Source organism: Symphalangus syndactylus, chromosome 12 (genome assembly GCF_028878055.3).
Source record: "Symphalangus syndactylus isolate Jambi chromosome 12, NHGRI_mSymSyn1-v2.1_pri, whole genome shotgun sequence".
Classification (NCBI taxonomy): Eukaryota; Metazoa; Chordata; class Mammalia; order Primates; family Hylobatidae; genus Symphalangus; species Symphalangus syndactylus.
Window position 1 is genome coordinate 65,743,880 of NC_072441.2, and position 24,483 is coordinate 65,768,362.

At 45.0% G+C, this 24,483-nt stretch overlaps 1 protein-coding gene across 3 annotated transcripts in view; it reads left to right on the forward strand.

The window, feature by feature from the left end:
* The window catches only part of LRIG2 (leucine rich repeats and immunoglobulin like domains 2), a 71,629-nt gene extending 47,651 nt beyond the window's left edge, over positions 1–23,978 (forward strand). For all 3 annotated transcript variants that reach the window (XM_063625729.1, XM_063625730.1, XM_063625731.1), the window contains 5 exons: positions 921–1,202; positions 2,873–3,322; positions 4,725–4,874; positions 7,678–7,968; positions 15,956–23,978. In XM_063625729.1, the coding sequence (XP_063481799.1) occupies positions 921–1,202; positions 2,873–3,322; positions 4,725–4,874; positions 7,678–7,968; positions 15,956–16,182 (1,400 nt within the window). In that variant the 3' untranslated portion in view covers positions 16,183–23,978. The remainder of the gene's footprint in view (positions 1–920; positions 1,203–2,872; positions 3,323–4,724; positions 4,875–7,677; positions 7,969–15,955) is intronic.
* Positions 23,979–24,483: the final 505 nt, after the last annotated feature.

Sequence of the window (24,483 nt, forward strand, 5' to 3'; positions counted from 1 at the left end):
TGAGAACATATGGTGTTTGGTTTTCCACTCCACACAGGATCATTTTAAAAATGAATACTCTTCTTTCCTGCAAAAGTTTCTCAAAAACAGCTTGATTTATCTATTGCCTATCAAATTGAATAACTACAACATTTTAGGGTTTGTACAACCAAAAGATGTACTTATGTTTCGCTTCTGTGTTTTTTAATGATGCTTTTGAAGGCATAAATTTTTTTTAGCATGCAGTTTCCTTGATAGCTTTGTAGATGTTGGTTTGGGAACATTTTTGAGATGGAGTCTCACTCTGTCATGCAGGCTGGAGTGCAGTGGTGTGATCTCGGCTCACTGCAACCTTCGCCTCCTGGTTTCAAGTGATTCTTCTGCCTCAGCCTCCCAGGGAAGCATCATTTAGCTTCATAAGTGAGAGAGTCATAGTAAATATCAGGTTCTAAAATATGAAGTTCAAAGAAGGTTTGTGGCCTTCTGCTTTCCCTAGTTCCAGCTGATGATTAAGTGTATCATGCATCCTAGAAGACACAGTCATCAGTGTGCTCCAAATACTCTGAGGTTCTGGAAGAAAAGATGTTCTCAAAACCATATTCACTCTTGGCTGGGTGCTGTGGCTCAGGCTTGTAGTCCCAGCACTTTGGGAGGCCAAGGTGGGAGGATAGCTTGAGGCCAGGAATTTAAAGCTGCAGTGAGCTATGATCGCACCACTATACTCCCGCCTGGACAGCAGAGCAAGACCCTATCTCTAAAGTTTGTTTTTGTTTTTTTAAATTTATAAAACTATATTCACTCTCAATCAGAGAGCCTGTCTTCACAAAGAAATGGAACATTAGGGGGTGTTTTGCCTACCAGACTCTTTCATGCCTATTTGTATGCATATATGTGTCTTTGTTCCCTTGCCCACTTTTTCTTGGTGATCTTTCTGGAAACAGAGATGCCATCTTTTCTGAAAACGCCAATGGATCTGACTATTCGCACTGGTGCCATGGCCAGATTAGAATGTGCTGCAGAGGGACACCCTGCACCTCAGATTTCCTGGCAGAAAGATGGTGGTACTGACTTTCCTGCGGCTCGAGAAAGACGCATGCACGTCATGCCCGAGGATGACGTCTTCTTTATTGCCAATGTGAAAATAGAAGATATGGGAATCTATAGCTGCATGGCACAAAATACAGCAGGAGGTCTCTCAGCAAATGCTTCCCTAACAGTGTTAGGTATGTTTACTGCTCCATGGGTCCCTGCTTTTGTTGGAGTCTTTGGGAGCTACTCTTGGTCTTAATGAGCAAGAAGAATAAGTTTGAGATTACCTCTGTGATTCTTAGATCTTTACCTTATTTCACAATTTTATGCAAGGTTATGTCAGTCTAGGAATTAGTGGGTCAGATAACTGAAATGTGGGAAAATACATAGGGCAAAATTAGGTAGGCATCCTTATCACAATAATTGAAAGTTCAAATTCCTTTATCAACTTATCTTTTTAAGTCCCTCTCTGTAAGGTTTCTATTTCATGTAGGTGTGTTTACTATTCAGTGAGTTTGCATTGAGAGTTCCACTGTTCTTTTAGGAGTATCCCAGCCATTTGATGCTGCTTCACTTATTACTTGATAGGAACCTAAGACTATTTAACTGTTTGCTCCTAGTTCATTTTCAAAAAAAATTTAATACAAAAAAAAAAAAAAGATGTGTTTTCTGGTTAGAGTTTCTGCTTTCCTTTTCAGTGTGTTCTTCTTAACCCTATTTCTGGTAAAATGCCTTTTTTCCTAAAAATTTCCCCCGGCTAGCCTGGGTTTTTGTTGTTGTTGTTGTTGTTTGTTTGTTTTGTTTTTCTTCCTTATTACAATACTTTTCTTCGTGGAACTCAAATCCAGGGTAAATTCTACTTTCCAGTTCTCTATTTTCCTAGATGTCAGTTATTATTATTTTTTTTTAAGTTTGTTGGTTTGTATTGTTTACTTATATAACCAGAAAAATAAGAAGTTATTTATTTATTTATTTATTTATTTATTTATTTATTTATTTATATTTATTTTATTTATTTTGAGACGGAGTCTCATTCTGTTGCCCAGGCTGGAATGCAGTAGCACAATCTCAGCTCAGAGCAACCTCCACTTCCCGGGTTCAAGCGATTCTCCTGCCTCAGCCTCCTGAGTAGCTGGTACTACAGGCATGTACCGCTGTGCCCAGCTAATTTTTGTATTTTTTTTTAGAGACGGGGTTTCACCGTGTTGGTCAGGCTGGTCTCGAACTCCTGACCTCGTGATCCGCCCCGCCTTAGCCTTAGAAAAATAAGTCATTTACTGTTTTAAAATGTTAAGATATACAGAAAATTAGGAAAAGGGGAGGAAAGTCACTCAAATACTTAAGGATTTTAGCATATTCTAGACTTTCTCCTCTCACTTTTATGTAGTTAAATATACCTACATTTTTTTCATTTAATACTGTACCACAAGTTACCTTGTTATTAAAGTCTTTGTAAAACATCATGTGACTATACTATAATTTACTTAATAATTTTTCTGCTAGATTTTAAAATATTTTTCTTTATTCTTTAAAGTTACAAATTTTGTATTAAACATCTTTGCATATAAATCTTTGAATTTTTTTTTTAAGTTGTTTTTAATCTTTTTTAATGGGTCACCCCTGCTCACCCCCTCCAGCTATTGCAGCTGCCCTGAACTTCTTTCTTAGGATAGCTTGCCAAAGCTGGAATTACTGAGAAAAGATTGAGGCTTTTTTCAGGATTTTGTTCTGAAACAACTTCTAATCCTCCCATGAGTATATAAAATTACTCATTTTATTATGCCCCCATTGGTCTAATTCAGTAGGAATTAGGGAATAAAATTGCCTAACTTTTCATTTTTTTTTTTAAATGTTTTCCTTTTAGAGACACCCTCATTTATTAGACCCCTGGAGGATAAGACAGTAACCCGAGGTGAAACTGCGGTGTTACAGTGCATAGCTGGAGGGAGTCCTGCCCCTCGTCTCAACTGGACTAAAGATGATGGGCCTTTGCTGGTGACAGAACGACATTTCTTTGCTGCAGCCAATCAGCTTCTCATCATTGTAGATGCCGGGCTAGAAGATGCTGGGAAATATACCTGCATTATGTCTAACACCCTTGGGACAGAACGTGGCCACATTTACCTAAATGTCATTTCATCCCCCAACTGTGACTCTTCCCAGAGTAGCATTGGGCATGAAGATGATGGCTGGACCACAGTTGGCATTGTCATCATTGTTGTGGTCTGCTGTGTTGTTGGCACTTCTTTGATCTGGGTCATTGTTATTTACCACATGAGAAGGAAAAATGAAGACTATAGTATCACAAACACAGGTAAGTCGTACCCACATGACACCTATGGCTTGTACTTGAGTCAAGAGTATAGGATTAATTGTACAATATAAAAAACCGAGAGCTGGTCATAGTAGCACATGCCTGTAGTCCCAGCTACTCAGGAGGATGAGGTGGGAGGACTGCTTGAGCCCAGGAGTTCAAGGCCCACCTGGGCAACATAGCGAGACCTCATCTTCCCCCTCAAAAAACTGAAGGGCTGTGATGCATTACCTGATATGTGATAGAAGGGAGTTTTTGTTGTTAAAATGTTCAACTTCTTTGATAGAACAGAACCTCTTTGAGGAATAGGTTCATAACAGAACCTCTTTGAGGAAAGAATTTTGTTTATTTGAGATAGGGTGTTACTCTAACACCTAGGTCAGAGTGTATCGGTACATTCATGGCTCACTGCAGCGTTGACTTCCCGGGCTCAGGTGATTCTCCCATCTCGGCCTTCTGAGAAGTGGGGACTATAGGCATGTACCACCGCGCCTAACTAATTTTTTATATTTTTAGTAGAGTCGGGTTTTGCCATGTTGCCCAAGCTGGTCCCAAACTCCTGGGCTCAAGCAATTTGTCTGCCTTGGCCTCTCAAAGTGCTGGGATTACAGGCATGAGCCACTGCGTCTGACCAATTTTAAGAATTTGTAAATACTTTTTTTTTTTTTTTTTGAGATAGAATCTCGCTCTGTTGCCAGGCTGGAGTGCAGCGGCATGATCTCAGCTCAGTGCAACTTCCACTTGTCAGGTTCAAGCGTTTCTTCTGACTCAGCCTCCCGAGTAGCTGGGACTACAGGCGCGTGCCATCATGCCCAGCTAATTTTTGTATTTTTAGTTGAGACGGGGTTTCACCATGTTGACCAGGATGGTCTCAATCTTTTGACCTCGTGATCTGCCCACCTTGGCCTCCCAGAGGGCTGGGATTACAAGCGTGAGCCACCACGCCCAGCCAAACTTTACTCTTAAAAACGCATTACAGATGCATTCTCTTTAATGTCTAAGGCTCCTTTTCATCATAATTTTGCTGTAAGGAAGAGTGGAGCCCTTGTGATTGAGATCAGTCTCTTTTTTTTTCCCTTGAATATCAAACTGGATCATTGAGGTCAGTCTTTTACACCTCTTACCCTGAAATCTTGCAAGAAAAGATAGATTATGAAAGTGTGGCAGTAGATAAGATTTCAACCTTTAGGATTTGTTTCTTTTGGTGAAACTTTTAAAGTGAAGCTTTGAGAAGAATTCTAGCGAGAAATAGTTTTAGGGGAAGTACCAAGAGCTGTTGCGGTCCTAGGTACATACAGTTTTTCTTGCTAATAGTATCAAAGTGGAACACATTTGCAAAATAGTCTTCTGAGTGTTGGCTTCAACTGCCTACCTTTGAGAGTTAAAAATGTCTCTTTTACAGAGGAGCTCAATCTGCCTGCAGACATTCCCAGCTACTTGTCTTCCCAAGGAACGCTATCTGAGCCACAAGAAGGCTACAGCAACTCTGAGGCAGGCAGTCATCAGCAACTTATGCCTCCTGCCAATGGATATATACACAAAGGCACTGAAGGTAATGACTCTGTTGTTTATGGTTACAATTTCAGCCTATTCTATTTGAGTTTACTTTTCAGTGTGTAGTTTCTCCATTAATCTGAAGCAATATTTTAAAGTAAGATACCTAATGAAAGCATTTAGCAACATGCAAAATAGGATGAAAATTGACTAAAGTCTTAAAAGGATAAGAAAATCATCTTGCAGAGTGGAGAAACACATTAAACAAGAGATCAGAGTACATAGCAGAGGTTCCCATACTTGTGTAATTATAGAAAAGGGATGTTCTGCAAACTTTTTTCAGGTATCTCTTTCTTACCCTTTTCAGGCGCGGGCATCCTTCAGACCACATCCAAGGGAGGCTGGTTTCTGTTCCTGACAGGTAGACATTCAGTAAAGTTTAAAGGGTAGCTAGGAGCCAGGCATGGTGGCATGCCTGTAGTCCCATCTACCCATGAGGCTGAAGTAGGATTACTTGAGGCCAGGAGTTCGAGGCTGTATTGTGCTGTGAGCGCACCTATGTATAGCCACTATACTCTAGCCTGGACAACATAGCAAGACTCCCCACCTCTAAAAGAAATCAACAAAGGGTAGCAATGGTTCTCAGCATATATTGGAGAACGTAAGAGAGATGTAAAGAGTTCTCTAATTAAATGAACGTGACATCCCAACATATAGAGATGCTTACCCATACAGAGCTCTTCTCCCTCCACCCTTGCTCCCATAGGGAGTGACAAAACTGAATGAATTAAGGGACAGAAGAATTGGGTTTGATTGATACTTCTTCCTTTTTCCAGCTCTGTGACCATGAACTAGTTACTTAAGATCTGAGCTTTACTTTTCTAATTTTTAAATAAAGAGACAATAATTTGTAAAGCACTTCCCCCAAGATTCTCACAGATCTTTTCAACAAATCTGTGTGGTACTTCAAATACTATACAAATGAAAGATTTATTCCATTTCTTCAGAGACTTTTTTAGGCTGGGTGTCAACAGAACTTTATCTAATTGATAAATTGGATTTTGGCTTTTCATGAAAAATATAGTAGTTTTGACTCTTTTTTTTGTTTGTTTTTGAGAAAGCGTCTCACTCTGTTACCCAGGCTGGAGTGCAGTAGCACGATCTCAGCTCACTGCAACCTCCACCTCCCAGGTTCAAGCGATTCCTCTGCCTCAGCCTCTTAAGTAGCTGGGATTACAGGTGCGCGCCACCATACCTGGCTAATTTTTGTATTTTTAGTAGAGACAGGGGTTTCACCATGTTGGTCAGGCTGGTCTTGAACGGCTGACCTTGTGATCTGCCTGCCTCAGCCTCCCAAAGTGCTGGGATTACAGACATGAGCCACCACACCTGGCTGGCATTTCTGACTTTTAAAAGAATACTTAAAAGTCTATTCTTTGCAATATGTGGGAAATAACACTGCTTTCTGGGTTAAACTAAATTACCTTTCATTCTCTTCCAGTTCTGACATTCTGTTGGATGATTTTTTTTTTTCTTTGTTTTTTGGTTTTTTTGAGACCGAGTTTCATTCTTGTCACCCAGGCTGGAGTGCAATGGCACCATCTCAGCTCACTGTAACCTTTGCTCCTGGGTTCAAGCGATTCTCCTGCCTCAGCCTCCCGAGTAGCTGGGATTACAGGCACCCATCACCATTCCCGGCTTATTTTGTATTTTTAATAGAGACGGGGTTTCACCATATTGGCCAGGCTGGTCTCAAAGTTTGGACCTCAGGTGATCCGCCTGCCTCGGCCTCCCCAAGTGCTGGGATTACAGGCGTGAGCCACTGCTCCTGGCCTGTTACATGATTTTGAATAAGTAACTCACTCTTTATTTCTCACTCTCTCTTCTCTCCTTCATCATTCAGTTTTCAAAGCACATAATAATCCAGGGAGTTCATTGTTAAACCTATACTTCTGTCAACTATGTACTTGTCAGGCAGGACTCCTCATTGTCAGAAGCTTTCTCTAGGGATGCTTGTAGCAATTGGTGTTACTTAACCTCTTGACTTATGAAAGTAACATGGTTCTTCATGAAGTGAAGTCATCAGAACTCCTTATTCTCTGACTTAGTTTGCTTAAGCCAAGCATGTGTCTTGTAGCACAGTACCAGCCTTACCTTGCTCCTCTGATCTGGGCATGATCTATCCACAATAGACAGAGATGATTCAGTGTAGTTTTCAAGAGCATGGGCTCTGGAGCCAGAATGGCTGTTTCTGCTCCTCACTCTGGCAGTATGACTTTGTTTTTTTTTTTTTTTGTTTTGTTTTTTTTTTGAGACAGAAAGAGTCTCACTCTGTCGCCCAGGCTGGAGTGCAGTGGCGTGATCTCAGCTCACTGCAAGCTCCGCCTCCTGGGTTCACACCATCCTCCTGCCTCAGCCTCCTGGGTAGCTGGGACTACAGGCGCATGCAGCCACACTTGGCTAATGTTCTGTATTTTTAGTAGAGACAGGGTTTCACCGTGTTAGCCAGGATGGTCTAGATCTCCTTACCTTGTGATCTGCCTGCCTCGGCCTCCCAAAGTGCTGGGATTACAGGCGTGAGCCACCGTGCCCAGCAGCGGTATGACTTTGGTTAAGTTACTTAACTTCTTTGTGCTGTAGTTTACCCTATCTGTAAAGTGGGGATAATAATAATACCTCATAAGGATGTTGTGAGGATTAATGAATCAATTCACAGAAATGGCTTGAAACTTCACCTACTTTATAAAGTAAGTGCTCAATACATGCTAGCAATGATGATGACAACCGTTGAAGAAAACTGATGATTGGCAAAAAATAATTCCTTAACAGAAAGATATTTAGATGCTTTTTCTTGTTATTAGGTGGCACTGGTACCCGGGTGATTTGCTCAGATTGTTATGACAATGCCAACATCTACTCCAGGACCCGAGAATACTGTCCATACACCTATATTGCTGAGGAGGACGTTCTTGATCAGACACTGTCCAGCCTCATGGTCCAAATGCCTAAAGAGACATATTTAGCACATCCTGCCCAGGATACTACTGCCCTAGAGAGCCTGATATCGTCAGCCAACAGAGAGCCATCTGCCTTTCCCACCAACCATGAGAGGATAAGTGAGAAGAAACTTCCCTCCACACAGATGAGCGGTGGTAAAGGATGCATTTTTGTTGTTATTTTGTTTTTACTTTCGTCTAATTGACTCTTCCTTTTATCATATAGGTAGTCCTCTCATTTGACAGGAAGCAAACAGACTGGTATATAGTAGTAACTGGCCATTGTTAAATGGTGTAAACTGTAACCAGAGATTTCTGCATACTAGAGTTACAAAGAAGTCTTCATCTACAGGATGGAAACAACTTTTGTGGGGGTAACAGGATCACACGACTGAAAATTCAGAGGCCATACACAAAAAGCTTTTAAAGGGTTTCATACAGGCTATTTATTTATTTGAGACAGAGTATCGCTGTGTCACCCAAGTTGGAATGTAGTGGCGCAATCTTGGCTCACTCCAACCTCTGCCTCCCTGGTTCAAGCAATTCTCATGCCTCAGCCTCCCAAGAAGCTGGGACTACAGGCTTGCACCACCACACCCAGCTAATTTTTGTATTTTTAGTAGAGATAGGGTTTAACCATGTTGGCCAGGCTGGTCATGAACTCCTGACCTCATGTGATTGCCTGCCTTGGCCTCCCAAAGTGCTGGGATTACAAGTGTGAGCCACCACACCCGGTATCATATAGGGTATTAATTTTTCTCCCATCTTTATTTAAATAAAATAATAAAATATGGGGGGCCGGGCACAGTGGCTTACGCCTGTAATCTTAGCACTTTGGGAGGCCAAAGCGGGTGGATCATTTGAGGTCAGGAGTTTGAGACCAGCTTGCACAACATAGTGAAACCCTGTTGCCACTAAAAATACAAAAATTAGCCTGACATGGTGGTGCACGCCTGTAGTCCCACCTACTCGGGAAGCTGAGGCGCGAGAATCACTTAAGCTCAAGAGATGGAGGTTGCAGTGAGCTGAGATCGTGCCACTGCACTCCAGCCTGGGCAACAGAGTGAAACTCTGTCTCCAAAAAATGGTAATAATAAAATTTGGGCATAATTTGGTGATGGTTTTTACTGAGAAGATTTTTTTGTTTTGTTTTGTTTTGGGGAAATGGAGGTTCGCTCTTGTTTCCCGAGCTAGAGTGCAATGATGTGATCTCGGCTCACCACGACTTCCGCCTCCCGGGTTCAAGCAATTCTCCTGCCTCAGCCTCCTGAGTAGCTGGGATTACAGGCATGTGCCACCATGCCCAGCTGATTTTCTATTTTTAGTAGAGATGGGGTTTCTCCATGTTGGTCAGGCTGGTCTCAAACTCCCGACCTCAGGTGATCCACCCACCTTGGCCTCCCAAAGTGCTGGGATTACAGGCATGAGCCACCGTGCCCGGCCTACCGAGAAGATTTTTTTTTTTTTTATTTGAGATGGAGTCTAGTCCTGTCGCCAGGCTGGAGTCCAGTGGCGTGATCTCGGCTCACTGCAACCTCTGCCTCCCAGGTTCAAGCAATTTTCCTGCCTCAGCCTCCTGAGTAGCTGGGATTACAGGCATGTGCCACCACGACCGGCTAATTTTTTGTTATCTTTATAAGATGGGGTTTCACCATGTTGTCCAGGCTGGTCTCGAACTCCTGACCTCGTGATCTGCCTGCCTCGGCCTCCCAAAGTGCTGGGATTACAGGCGTGAGCCACCATGCCTGGCTGAGAAGAGTTTTATTTTTTATTTTTATTTTTTTTAAGACGGAGTCTCGCTCTGTCACCGAGGCTGGAGTGCAGTGGCGCAATCTTGGCTCACTGCAAGCTCCACCTCCCGGGTTCACGCCATTCTCCTGCCTCAGCCTCTCTGAGTAGCTGGGACTACAGGCGCCCGCCACCACGCCTGGCTAATTTTTTTGTATTTTTAGTAGAGACGGGGTTTCACCGTGGTCTCGATCTCCTGACCTCGTGATCTGCCTGCCTCGGCCTCCCAAAGTGCTGGGATTACAAGCGTGAACCACCGCACCCGGCCGAGAAGAGTTTTATTTTATTTTATTTTTATTTATTTATTTATTTTTATTAATTTTTTTTTGCACACAAAACAAACATTTTCTAAAAATACATACAAACAAAAAGATGCGTATCAAACATATTAGGAAGGTTGCACATGGGAAGTCAGGGAATAGAAATGGGGAGTGGGAATTAAAATAAAAGAGAGGGACTTTATATGGATCAGTGATAATAACTCAATCCTCTATTTGACAAAGAAGAAGGAGAAGGAAGAGGAAGAAAAAGAAAGTGGGATAAAGGATCAGAAAGGGAGGAAAATAGAAAAAATTAGAGTATGACTCCAGGGTAGACCTGTTTTGTTGTCACTGAGTTGGTTGGTTGGTTTGTCTGTTGTATTTTTCATATGTTTCGCCATGTTGGCCAGACTGGTCTCGAACTCCTAGCCTGAAGTGATCAACCCGCCTTGGTCCCCCAGAGTGCCGGGACCACAGGCGTGAGCCACCACGTCCAGCCCCCACATTGCTTCTGGCCTCCGTGGTAGACCTCCCAGACGGGGCAGTCGGGCAGAGGCACTCCCCACATCCCAGACGGGGCGGCCGGACAGAGGCGCTCCTCACTTCCCAGATGGGGCAGCCAGGCAGAGACGCTCCTCACTTCTTCCCAGATGGGGCGGCCGGGCAGAGGTGCTCCTCACTTCTTCCCCGACGGGGCGGCCGGGCAGAGGTGCTCTTCATTTCTTCCCAGACGGGGCGGCCGGGCAGAGGCGCTCCTGACTTCCCAGACGATGGGTGGCCGGGCATAGGCGCTCCTCACTTCCCAGACGATGGGTGGCCGGGCAGAAGTGCTCCTCACTTCCCAGACGATGGGTGGCCGGGCAGAGGCGCTCCTCACTTCCCATACGATGGGTGGCCGGGCAGAAGTGCTCCTCACTTCCCAGACGATGGGTGGCCGGGCAGAGGCGCTCCTCACTTCCCAGACGATGGGTGGCCGGGCAGAGGCGCTCCTCACTTCCCAGACGGGGCGGCCGGGCAGAGGTGCTCCTTACTTCCCAGACGGGGCGGCCGGGCAGATGCGCTCCTCACTTCCCAGACGATGGGTGGCCGGGCAGAGACTCTCCTCACTTCCCAGACGATGGGTGGCCGGGCAGAGGCGCTCCTCACTTCCCAGACGATGGGTGGCCAGGCAGAGGCGCTCCTCACTTCCCAGACGGGGCGGCCGGGCAGAGGCGCTCCTCACTTCTTCCCAGACGGGGCGGCCGGGCAGAGGTGCTCCTCACTTCTTCCCAGACGGGGCGGCCGGGCAGAGGCGCTCACTTCTTCCCAGACTGGGCGGCCGGGCAGAGGCGCTCCTCACTTCTTCCCAGACGGGGCGGCCGGGCAGAGGCGCTCCTCACTTCCCAGACGATGGGTGGCCGGGCAGAGGCGCTCCTCACTTCCCAGACAGGGCGGCCGGGCAGAGGCGCTCCTCACTTCCCAGACGATGGGTGGCCGAGCAGAGACTCTCCTCACTTCCCAGACAATGGGTGGCCAGGCAGAGATGCTCCTCACTTCCCAGACGATGGGTGGCCGGGCAGAGGCGCTCCTCACTTCCCAGACGATGGCTGGCCGGGCAGAGGCGCTCCTCACTTCCCAGATGGGGCGGCCGGGCAGAGGCGCTCCTCACTTCTTCCCAGACGGGGCGGCCGGGCAGAGGTGCTCCTCACTTCTTCCCAGACGGGGCGGCCGGGCAGAGGCGCTCACTTCTTCCCAGACTGGGCGGCCGGGCAGCGGCGCTCCTCACTTCTTCCCAGACGGGGCGGCCGGGCAGAGGCGCTCCTCACTTCCCAGACGATGGGTGGCCGGGCAGAGGCGCTCCTCACTTCCCAGACAGGGCGGCCGGGCAGAGGCGCTCCTCACTTCCCAGACGATGGGTGGCCGAGCAGAGACTCTCCTCACTTCCCAGACAATGGGTGGCCGGGCAGAGATGCTCCTCACTTCCCAGACGATGGGTGGCCGGGCAGAGGCGCTCCTCACTTCCCAGACGATGGCTGGCCGGGCAGAGGCACTCCTCACTTCCCAGATGGGGCGGCCGGGCATATGCGCTCCTCACTTCCCAGACGGGGTGGCCGGGCAGAGGCGCTCACTTCTTCCCGGACGGGGCGGCCAGGCAGAGGTGCTCCTCACTTCTTCCCGGACGGGGCGGCCGGGCAGATGCGCTCCTCACTTCCCAGACGAGGCGGCCAGGCAGAGGCGCTCATTTCCCAGACGGGGCGGCCGGGCAGAGGCGCTCCTCACTTCTTCCCAGACGGGGCAGCCAGGCAGAGGCGCTCCTCACTTCTTCCCAGATGGGGCGGCCGGGCAGAGGCGCTCACTTCTTCCCAGACGGGGCGGCCGGGCAGAGGCGCTCCTCACTTCCCAGACGATGGGTGGCTGGGCAGAGGCGCTCCTCACTTCCCAGATGATGGGTGGCCGGGCAGAGGCGCTCCTCACTTCCCAGACGATGGGTGGCCGGGCAGAGGCGCTCCTCACTTCCCAGACGATGGGTGGCCGGGCAGAGGCGCTCCTCACTTCCCAGACAGGGCGGCCGGGCAGAGGCGCTCCTCACTTCCCAGACGGGGCGGCCAGGCCGAGGCGCTTCTCACTTCCCAGACGATGGGTGGCCGGGCAGAGACTCTCCTCACTTCCCAGACGATGGGTGGCCGGGCAGAGGCGCTCCTCACTTCCCAGATGGGGCGGCCGGGCAGAGGCGCTCCTCACTTCCCAGATGGGGCGGCCGGGCAGAGGCGCTCCTCACTTCCCAGACGATGGGTGGCCGGGCAGAGGCGCTCCTCACTTCCCAGATGGGGCGGCCGGGCAGAGGCGCTCCTCACTTCCCAGACGATGGGTGGCTGGGCAGAGGCGCTCACTTCTTCCCAGACGGGGCGGCCGGGCAGAGGCGCTCCTCACTTCCCAGACGATGGGTGGCTGGGCAGAGGCGCTCCTCACTTCCCAGATGATGGGTGGCCGGGCAGAGGCGCTCCTCACTTCCCAGACGATGGGTGGCCGGGCAGAGGCGCTCCTCACTTCCCAGACGATGGGTGGCCGGGCAGAGGCGCTCCTCACTTCCCAGACGATGGGTGGCCGGGCAGAGGCGCTCCTCACTTCCCAGATGGGGCGGCCGGGCAGAGGCGCTCCTCACTTCCCAGACGGGGCGGCCGGGCAGAGGCGCTCCTCACTTCCCAGACGATGGGTGGCCGGGCAGAGGCGCTCCTCACTTCCCAGACGGGGCGGCCGGGCGGAGGCGCTCCTCACTTCCCAGACGGGGCGGCCGGGCAGAGGCGCTCCTCACTTCCCAGACGGGGCGGCCGGGCAGAGGCGCTCACTTCCCAGACGAGGCTGCCGGGCAGAGGCGCTCCTCACTCGAGAAGAGTTTTAAATGTTTTGTTTTGTTGCTGTTCTAGCAGGTAAACATTTAATCTCAGCTTCACTTGGCGGATGTTTTTCTCCATGAGGTATGATCAAGGTCATAAGTGAGAACGCAGTTTTGGGCTTGTGTCCCCAAACATGGCCCAGGAAAAGAAATATACATTATATTGTATAGATTAGGCATTTGATAACCACTTGGCATTTGAAACAAAACTCTTTCTAGATTATGAAGAGTAATGCTGAGCATGTATGTCTTCCTGTCCATCCAAGCATTTCATCAGCTTTCATCCTTCTGTCAGCCTGACATGGAAGAGCACTGGAATAGGGTAGGAGGTCAGGCTGGGCACGGTGGCTCACGCCTGTAATGCCAGCACTTTGGGAGGCTGAGGCGGGTGGATCACAAGGTCAGGAATTCGAGACCAGCCTGGCCAACATGGTGAAACCCCATCTCTACTAAAAAAATTAAAAATTAGCTGGGCGTGGTGGTGGGCGCCTGTAATCCCAGCTACTTGGGAGGCTGAGGCAGGAGAATTGCTTGAACCCGGGAGGCGGAGGTTGCAGTGAGCCGAGATTGAGTGATTGCACTCCAGCCTGGACATCAGGGTGAGACTCCGTCTCAAAAAAGGATAGGGTAGGAGGTGAGAACTACAGGTTTACAGAGGAAGGCAAAGTATACTGTGATACTCCCGGGGATGGTTCTGGCAGGAGTGAATGATCTAATGTCCCATGTTAGATTATGTCCCACAGGTTACAGGATCATGCTTTTGATTTTAATATTAGTAGGACTTGGAACATTCAAGATGGTAGTGAGGGCACATGAAACTCTCTTCAGGATGAAATCTGGGCAGAGACTTATTAATTTTGCATTTACTACTTCATGTCCCACATTAGATCATTTACTCCTGCCAGAACCATCCCTGCAAGTATCTGAGTTACGCTTTTTTTTTTTTTTTTTTTTTTTTTTGAGATACAGAGCCTTGCTCTGTCGCCCAGGCTGGAGTGCAGTGGCACGATCTCGGCTCACCGCAACCTCCGCTTTCCGGGTCTCCTGCCTCAGCCTCCTGCGTAGCTGGGATTACAGGTGCCCACCACCACGCTTGGCTAATTTTTTGTATTTTTTAGTAGAGACAGGGTTTCACCATGTTGGCCAGGCTGGTCTCGAACTCCTGAGCTCAGGTGATCCACCCACCTCAGCCTCCCAAAGTGTTGGGATTACAGGCATGAGCCACTGCACCCAGCCTCTTGTTCTTAAGAGATTAAAGACTTCTAAAGAGGTTACAGGTCAGAGGAAAGCACTATTATTGAAGTTAATCTCTTATCTTTACATTAAGTGTTCATGAAAGAAATGCACCAACAGTAAATCCACTTTTACTGTTGGGTGTCTTAGAAGAGTTCATACCAAAAGGGTTTAAGAAGGACCAGAAATGTAGTCCCATCTTTTTTCTAACTAACTTTGGGGATGCCTTAATTTTTAATCTGGTCCGTAAGTAAGGAAATCAGCAAATGAGAGTGCTTTGTCACATTGGCGATTTTTTATGTGGGGTATCCTAGCTTCTTCTTACTCGAAGTCTGGTCTATTGACTATCAGCATCACCATTACCTAAGAGCTTGTTAGAAATGCAGAGTAATGATCCCAGCGCAGACCTAGCAAATCAGAGTCTACATTTTAACAAGATCCTCAAGTTATTTGTGTGCGTATTAATTAAAACTTGAGAAACCCTGCTCTAGCTTACTTTTCACATGGATTTTATTTTTATTTCTGGGTATTTGTTTTTATAATGTTTGGCTAGCTTTTTCTAAAATGCACCTTATGAAGTTAATATAACTTTCAGTAAAGTCTTTGGGAAAATAGTTCACCATTGTAATAAAGAAGAATGAGAAATGCATATTTGAAACCAGTGTGCAGATAATCTGATTTAATATAGCTCCTTTTGACTATCATTTGTTGTTAGAATTGTTGACATGCTAGGAGTTGGAAGGGAATGGCTGTTTATTTTTAAAACAATTTTGTGACATATTTAAAGATATAATGGCTGCACTGAATCAATGATTATTATCTATCATGAAACTTTTCATTACAATATGGATACCATTTTGTCTTTTAGTTCTTTTCCATGTGTCTAAAGAGTTTTATTTAAAAATTTTGTGGCCGGGCACGGTGGCTGAAGCCCGTAATCCCAGCACTTTGGGAGGCTGAAGCGGGCTGATCATCTGAGGTTGGGAGTTCGAGACCAGCCTGGCCAACATGGAGAAACCCCTGTCTCTAAAAAGATACAAAATTAGCCGGGCATGGTGGCACATGCCTGTAATCCCAGCTACTCGGGAGGCTGACGCAGTAGAATTGCGTGAACCTGGGAGGCGGAGGTTGCGGTGAGCCGAGATGACGCCATTGCACTCCAGCCCAGGCAACAAGAGCGAAACTCCATCTCAAAAAAATAAATAAATAAATAAAAATAAAAAATTTTGTAGCAACAGAATCGCTAAAATAACAGGTGACAGTAGATGATATATAGTATGATCTCAGTAAATAATTGGTTAGGTTTGTGAAGTGGAGGGATTTGAAAGACCATGTTCTTTCTGGTGGTGTTTTTTTTGTGTGTGTGTATGTGTTTGATTTCAGTGTCCCTATTCAGGAATATTGAACATCTGTATTTCTTTGAGGATTTGGCTAAAAGGATATTAAGTTTTCCCAGTCACTACTGATAATTCTTGTCTTTCATTTTCAGAAACATTGCAGTGGCCCGTGTGGAACATAAACAGAGAACTAGGCCTGCCTCATCCTCCTTTTTCCCAGCAGCCAGTCCATGAGTCACCACAACTTCATCAAAATGAGGGCCTGGCAGGGAGAGAGCCAGACTGTTCCGCTTCTTCCATGTCCTGCCACAGGTTACAGGATCATGCTTTTGATTTTAGTAGGACTCGGAACATTCAAGATGGTAGTGAGGGCACATGAAACTCACTTCAGTATGAAATCTGGGCAGAGACTCATTAATTTTGCATTTACTACCTCAGAGCTCAGAAGAAACTCCGAAGTCAGCATTTGCTTTACTCTTTCTTTATGATTACATCTGACTGCACCAAGGTGGGCCATGCGTTGTTTGGTCTTATACCTGATGAAGAAATGGCAACAGCTGACAGAAATGGGTACAGCTCATCAAAAATGTGCAGCACCGGCAGAGGGAAGATACGGGGCAAATGTGCTTCCTGATGGTTCCATGGGGATGTGCCCTGGTGTGCATCTGCCTGTCAGGAAGAGTCACATTGCTGCTTAACATCCTGGATTGCCCTAGTCTTCAGAATGGTCCTGAGAAAACATCACTACTTTGATGTTCTACTTTGCCTTCCAAGGAGCAAAAATAACTCTGGAGCCTTCTGGGAAGTGTGCCTGGGATTCTTCAGTGGTTTCAGGCAGATAGTTGAGACTGGGGCTTTGATATTCAAGGTCTTTGGCAAGAATCCCAGGCTTGACCAACTGGTACCAGGTCAAAGGTTTTTTATTCTTGTGAATTTTTTTTTTTTGTCCCGGGATGTCATTGTAAATATATGTGCATTTATAAATAATTTTTGTATTCATTGACCATATGTGTTGGCTGCAATGTAAATATTTTTGATATGCCAAAATTATATATAATATCCAGTTATAATATTGACAAGTAGCTTCTCAGATCACAGATTTTAAATAACTCGATTTAGTGAGATCTAAACATTTTATTTAAAGTATAAAAACTGTGGCTCACACCTGTAATCCCAGCATTTTGAGAGGCTAAGGTGGGAGGATTGCTTGAGGCCAGGAATTTGAGACCAGGCTGGGCAACATGGTGAGACCCTGTCTCTGCAAAAAATAAATTAAAAAAATAGCTGGACATTGTGGCATGCTGCTGTACCCCTAGCTACTTGGGAGGATGAGGTGGGAGGGTCACTTGAGCCCGGGAAATCAAGGCTGCAGTGAGCTGTGTGAAGCCACTGCACCCCAGCCTGGGTGACAGAGCGAGGCCCTGGCTCAAAAATAAATAAAAAGTTTTAAAAACTTAATTGTTAAAAAGTGTATCTATGGAGGCAGCTACTTAGTGACTGTATACACATAAACACAGTCTTGGTGTAATTAACCGCCTTCTTCATGCCTAGAGGTTCATACTTCTGGTCATTTGCCATCTGTTCAAAAGTGCTAGGTGATACTCCCTTTCTAACATAAAAAGCTTGTTCTTTCAGAGCCTGGCAGTCCTGTCACAGCTGTATGCACCTAGAGGAAAACTTGTTTGGAAATTCCTTTCCTTTCCTCCCCCTCTCCCTCCCTCCTTCCCTTTTTACTGAAACAGAAATTGAGTCAGGAAGGTTCAGTCATTCCTTCAGGAACCAATGAGTTAGATCGGGTTGTTAGTTTATGTATAATGAACGCTTCAAAAACTGGAGGCTGATTTAAAGATTGCAGAACTTGAGTCAGAATCATAAGCAGTACTGTGACATGAATTGGAGCCAGAACAGTTGCTGATATCAGAACCATCTCTTTTGTTCTGTGACTTTGCTCTTGCCATGTTCTGACTGAGGTGTGCCGCTAGGATATAAATCACTATCACTGTCCATATTTGAGTCTGCAAATCTTGTCATTGTCTGCTTTAATGCTCTTTGAGTTGCAACAGGTGTATTAGTTAAGTGAGTTTTTGAAATTCTGTGAACAGGAATTCTGTTGGTAGTGAAATAGATTCTCACACCTGCTTGCTCACAATGTGAAAATATTATTTCTGAGTTCTCTTTGTTCACTTTCTAAAGTGACTGTTGTTTGGTGTTGGAGATGTTAACTGGGTTCTATTAGGTGTGCTGTATCTTGGCAAATATTCCCCATGATGAACTCTTCCTACTATCACAATCAGGACTATGACTGGATTTCTCAGTCTCTGTGCCCCAGATTCACCATTTCTGATTGTGTCTGGAGAATGTTCTCCTGGAAAGGCATTCCATGTTCCAAAAGCTGCAAAAACATGCCACTTTGCAACTATGGGTCAGTTATTTGCTCTCTCAATGTCTCATGTTGCTGAGTTCTAGAAAATCTCTGTCTCATTTACCAGGGGTCATTCAAAAGTCTGAGATGTGTATTATCATGAAATATTTGTGGAGCTTCTCACCATGAATTTGGAGGCAACCTACTTTTGTTTCTTGCTCTGGTTCTCCATTGGTCTGGGCTCCTGCTTCTCAGTCTTCTCTGACCTCTGGTAAGTGGAACTTTCATTAATACTTCTGTCGCACTTTGTACCTGACCTAGGTGGCCTTGCAAATGTTGACTCAGATTGTGGACTTTCCACTTTCCTCTGTTTCCCCTATTTTCTCCCCTGGGAAGTCTTGCAAATGATGCATATTCATTTTCTGTATTCAGCCTTCCATTATTAAGGATAAAATTGATCCCTACATTGAATCTGAAATTACTAATATATGGATTACTCTGGCTCACTGCTGTCCAAGCTTGGTTTTCTCTTTGCTTACTTCCTGTCATATTTTCAGTTCGTCCAAAAGAGGTAAGCCACTTTATTACAGATCCATTACTAGTACTAGACATCATCCACCTCTATTTTCACCCGATTCTTGTGGGGAATCCTCTTTTAATTTGTTGTAACCTTCTCAGCAACTCTTCTGTACTTCACCTATAGTGCCTAGCAAGTGTTATCACTCATAAGCCTGTAATCTTCATCACTCAGGTTATTTGCAAGTAGAAAGCTTCTGGAACCAATTGGTCCATCTGACTTCTGCACTGGGCCACATCCATCTTCTTCATTGTCAGAATCTGAGTTTTCTGTCTTGAAGAACAGCTGGAAAGTTGTCTGGCTGTTATGACACAGTATTGAAATACCAGACTGAGTTTTAGTTGTTTCTAGTTGTGTTCACTTTGTGCTTTCTCTGAATGGGAATATCTTCTTTCAGCAAAGTTCTTCATTGACCAGGAAACCAAAGATTGCTTCTTTTCCGAGTTTGTTTTGTTTTTAATCTTTTACCAATGCGCAGTATATCTTAAGAAGGGAAGAGTGCTCTTGGGAGTAGAAGAACCTGCAAACATTCTTTTATTATTATTATTATTTGAGATGGAATCCCTCTCGGTCACCCAGGCTAGAGTGCAGTGGCATGATCTCGGCTTACTGCAACCTCCGCCTCCCAGGTTCGAGCAATTCTCTTGCCTCAGCCTCCCAAGTAGCTGGGATTACAGTCACACCACGATTTCTGGTTTTTTTTTTGTTTTTTTTTTTTGGTATTTTTAGTAGAGATGGGGTTTCACCATGTTGGCCATGCTGGTCTTGAACTCCTGACCTCAGGTGATCTGCTTGCCTTGGCCTCCCAAAGTGCTAGGATTACAGGCATGAGCCACTCACCTGGCCCCCAAATTCTTATACTGTAAAGCCTTGGAGTGGTCCTCATCTTATACAAGCGATTAAGCCAAAAAGTTTTCTTGGATTTCTGATACCAAAGAGCTTTAGGTAAATAAAGAACTTCACACTCTAATGCAACGTAATTCTTTCTTTATGCTTTCAGATTTCCTTACACTTCCTGTCCAGTTCTCTCCTCTAAATCCAATATTACTCACATATCTATTTTTAAGTCCTTGTTCAAGGGTTCCAAACTCAAATAATTTCTCAACTTTTTGCCAGAAAGTTGAGCATTTATTCATACTTATTTTCAATCCTAAGTGTTCTCCCATGGGCAGCAGCACTTCTTGAGCTGTTTAGTACTGCCCACCTTTTTCTTTCTTAATATGTCAGCCTCTGATCATTTTCACTTTGAACTTCCTAAAGATCACAATTTCCTATCCCTTCAATCTGTGATCTCTCTTCTTCCTTTCTTACTAGATTATGGTGTAGTTTGTACTAGACTGACTCAGAATTTAAGACCTCGTACTGGCTTTGTAATCAAGGGTAAGTCTTTTTACTTCTCTAGGCTAGATTTTCTCATTTATGAAATGAGGACATTTTTCTAGATGCTGTAAAGCCCTTTCCAGCTGTAACATTCTGTGAATCTGTAATTCCCTCCAGGAGCTAAGGAGGATTATGCTACTTTAATAAAAAGCTGCTTTGGTGACATTTGTTCGAGTAGAACAAGAGTGATGCTGCTCATTCTGACTTGAGCCAGATGTATTTCCTTTATAGCAGGAGTAATGGTCTAAGAAATACTCATTAGGAGAAAAAAATTCTGCTTCTAAACAGTATTAGTAAACAAAGAATCTTGACTCAGTTGAAAAACCACCCATTGCTCTCTAGAGCAGAATGTCTGAATGCTGGTTTTATAGCACACTAGAGTATCAGAATGAGTTGACAGGTGTACCACAACTAATTTGTAACTAGTTTGTGACTCACCTTTCTAATGTATTCGAAGTTATCCCTATAATTATATTACTCTCGCTCAAATTCTGATAGATTTCCTGAATGGAATAGGTGGAGTTAGGGCCAGGCTGCCAGAGACTGTGCCAATGAGCATCACCTGCCATGTGTGAGCGGGCAGAAGATAGCCTGTGAGCCAGTGCTCTAGAAAACTTCATGTAGGAGGCCGGGCACGGTGGGTCACGCCTGTAATCCCAGCACTTTGGGAGGCCGAGGTGGACGGATCACGAGAGAGATCGAGACCATCCTGGCCAGCATGGTGAAATTCCATCTCTACTAAAAATACAAAAATTAGCTGGGCGTGGTGGTGTGCACCTGTAGTCCCAGCTGCTCAGGAGGCTAAGGCAGGAGAATCACTTGAACCTGGGAGGCAGAGGTTGCAGTGAGCCGAGATTGCGCCACTGCACTCCAGTCTGGTGACAGAGTGAGAATCCGTCTCAAAAAAAAAAAAAAAAAAAACCATGTAGGAGTACTGCCTCTCTGCTCTAGCAGTGGTCCTTCTACTGACAGTGCTGTCAGAGTCTGGTCTCCTAAAGAGCCAGGTCATTTTCCATTATGTCAACTCAGATGGTTGATATGTCCTTCTTAGATATTCCTAGCTTGCCTAAATAACTAGTCAGCAATCTATTTAAATGTGAAGAGCCTACCTCTGGTCTTTAAATAAACGCACACACACACACCCCTTAGGAAAAGGAATTCCTGACACTTTTCATTATTGCGTATGTTTCTGATCAAGCAATATATTAACCCTCTAAGTAGGATTAGTGTCCCATGAGTATTTCTTCCAGCAGAATCACGTCTGCCTAATGCTAATCAGGAATGTTGCAAAGCAAGGTAAACTGAAATGCTGAGAGAAATACCTCCTTTCCCCACTGCCCCCTAGTGACCACTTTCAGTAGGAATACATACATTCTCTTGATTTGTTTGTCCCCTTTCAGGCTGATTCTCCACTTCTACCTGGAAGAAAAGACAATATTCCTTGAACTCCATGCCCTACTGGGACAGGATCTACACTTACGCCATTCGCTTTCTGTCGCTCCGCAACTTCTACTTTTTTTTTTTGAGACAGGGTTTCACCCTGTCACCCAGGCTGGAGTGCAATGGTGTGATCGTGGCTCACTGTCATCACTGCAGCCTTGATATCTCAAGCCCAAGCGATCCTCCCACCTCAACCACCTGAGTAGCTGTGCCACCACACCCGGCTAATTTTTGTATTTTTTGTAGAGATGGGGTTTCACCTTGTTGCCCAGGCTGATCACAAACTCCTGGGCTCAAGCAATCTCCCCGCTTAGGCCTCCCAAAGTGCGGGGATTATAGGCATAAGCCACCGCACCCCGCAGTACTTTCCCTAGAATACAAGCTACTCTCTTGAAAAACATAGCAGGAACCCATTCCAACGTGCAAGTTCCCCTAAAGAGCCACCTCAGAATAACTTTCATGTTTAAAAACAGCTGTCTTCACATTGCCCATTGTGAGGTTGTAAAAGATTAAGATGTCAAGCAATTTAGATTCTGTTACCCATTTCCCTATGAAAAGAGATGTGTTAAAAGTCTTTAACTACTTAAAGGGTCATCATGAAAAATAAGAATTCTATTCCAGAAGACAGAGTTATACACAGGGAGGTGTATTATATACTTGCTAATAAATTTTGTGTTGGCTCTTTAATAAATTTATCTGATAATGGAATAATCAGCCTTTTTGGTGGAAAGGTACATACAGAAGCTAAATCATCATCTGTTAATAGTGTTTAAGAAATTTCTTCATTCACATGGAATATGGGCAAGATGACCTTTAAGGTCTTTTTCACTTTTATCATTGGAAATCCCCAGAAGCAATCTGATAGTGTTAAAACTTTGTCCTTTCTAAGTCCTTTGTATTCATTTTAGAGCTCTTCAGGAAACTAGAGAATTTTGGACCTTGGTTGACAAAAGGGGTCTGACCTGTGTTCATAGCTGGGAACATGAAACATGAAATTCTGGGTTTAATCTTCTGAAGAAATCTATAAGTAGTTACTAGCATAAATGGCATTACTATACTAACAAATTTAAAAGCCTATAATGTATTAAAATTTTACTCGCTTTTTTTTTTTTTTTAAGACAGAGTCTCGCTCTATTGCCCAGGCTGGAGTGCAGTGGCATGGTCTCAGCTCACTGCAATCTCCGCCTCCCAGCTTCAAGCGATTCTCCTGCCTCAGCCTCCCAAGTAGCTGGAATTAATTACAGACGCCCACCACCATGCCCGGCTAATTTTTGTATTTTTAGTAGAGATGGGGTTTCACCATGTTGCCCAGACTGGTCTTGAACTCGTGACCTCAAGTGATCCGCCCACCTTGGCCTCCCAAAGTGCTGGGATTACAGGTATGAGCCACTGTGCCCAGCCCTCTTGATAATTTTTATTCTTGTTTCTTCTTATCTGTGGGACTCCAATTAGAATGGGGTTGAGATTGTGGTGTTCAGTTTTATACCAATATTTTACCCAAGTGTGTCATGGCCCTTTCTAATCATTTTAATATCCCCAGAAATGCCAGAAGCATAAAGGAATAACAGAGGTAAATTTGCTGTCATTTTATGCCACATCCTCTTTTCTTTGCTTCTTGATACAGATTATAGAGGTAATTGTGAAGACAGTTGAACCTTAGAAGATTGAGCTAAGATTCTTTTTGATGCAACCTGCAAGTAATGTTTCATTTTTCTATTACATGATCTCTTTCCCCATACAGTTGGCAGATGTTTTTTCCCCCTTTTTCTACCTTAAACTTTTTTGTTTGGAGTACAGTCTAAACCAACATCAGTTAGCCTTGATTTTCTTTGTTTTTTGGACAACTGTCTGGTTCATTGACAAAAGTAACAGGTTTGGAACTAACAGATATGTTACAAGCTGCACTTACCACCACCTGAAAACCCAAGAATCATCTGAAGGTTTTGTTAGTAGTAAGGTAGGTTGTGTGTGTGTGTGTGTGTGTGTGTGTGTGTGTGTGTGTGTGAAGATAGAATAGGGTGAAGGTGAAGAAACAGCTTGACTTGTGCCTGTTTTCAGATAAAGGAGTAAAGTGATCTTCTACAAACTGTAACTATCTTGAAAGAGAAATTGATCATCAGATGGTCAAGTACTCTTGGAATGTCTCTTTGCTGTTTACTGTGGCCTCTTTACAATGGTGAGACTTATTTCTACCCTCTACTTTCCACTATTATTTTTTTCCCCTATTGGATAATGCCAGTCTGAGCAGCCCTAATACTAGATGTACCTAAAAAGAGATATAAGCCAAGTCATTGTTCAGTGTAGTCATTTCTTAGTATCTGTTTGTATTTTGTCACACATCAGAATGTATATTTTATAGAGCATGTGTTTGTCTACTTGTTTGTCTAATATGTCTTTAATAAAGCTAAAAACATTCTGATTTTCTGGTCTTCTTTTGCCTAATGTACAGCAGTGAAATGGTATATTTATGAGTTTGCATCCTTTTGAGGGGGGTCTTCAAGTAGCTGTACAAGTGAGAACAGGGCAGAATTGTTTTCCTTCAGTTCTTGCCAAGTCACATATTGCCTTGAGCCTGCCCCTGGCCGCCCCTGCAGCTGTGAGTTGTGAGGACAGGCACTGTGTGCTCTCCTGCTTCCTCCACCCTGGTGGTATCCACCACGGTGCTGGATGCCTAGCAGGTATGGAAACAAATACACTTCATAATTCATTAGAAAATAAGAGTGTTTTCTGCACAGGGAAGGATATGAAGGCAGCATTTTCTAATTTGGTAAATCTTTGATTAACAGGATATTTGAAGAATGTCAATATTCTGGTCAACTTTGTTACTATACTATATCATAGGGGCCATCTTTGAGGCTACCAACTCTTTGAAAGCTCATATTTACCCCATTATGTACTTCTACTGCACTTTATTTTTTATT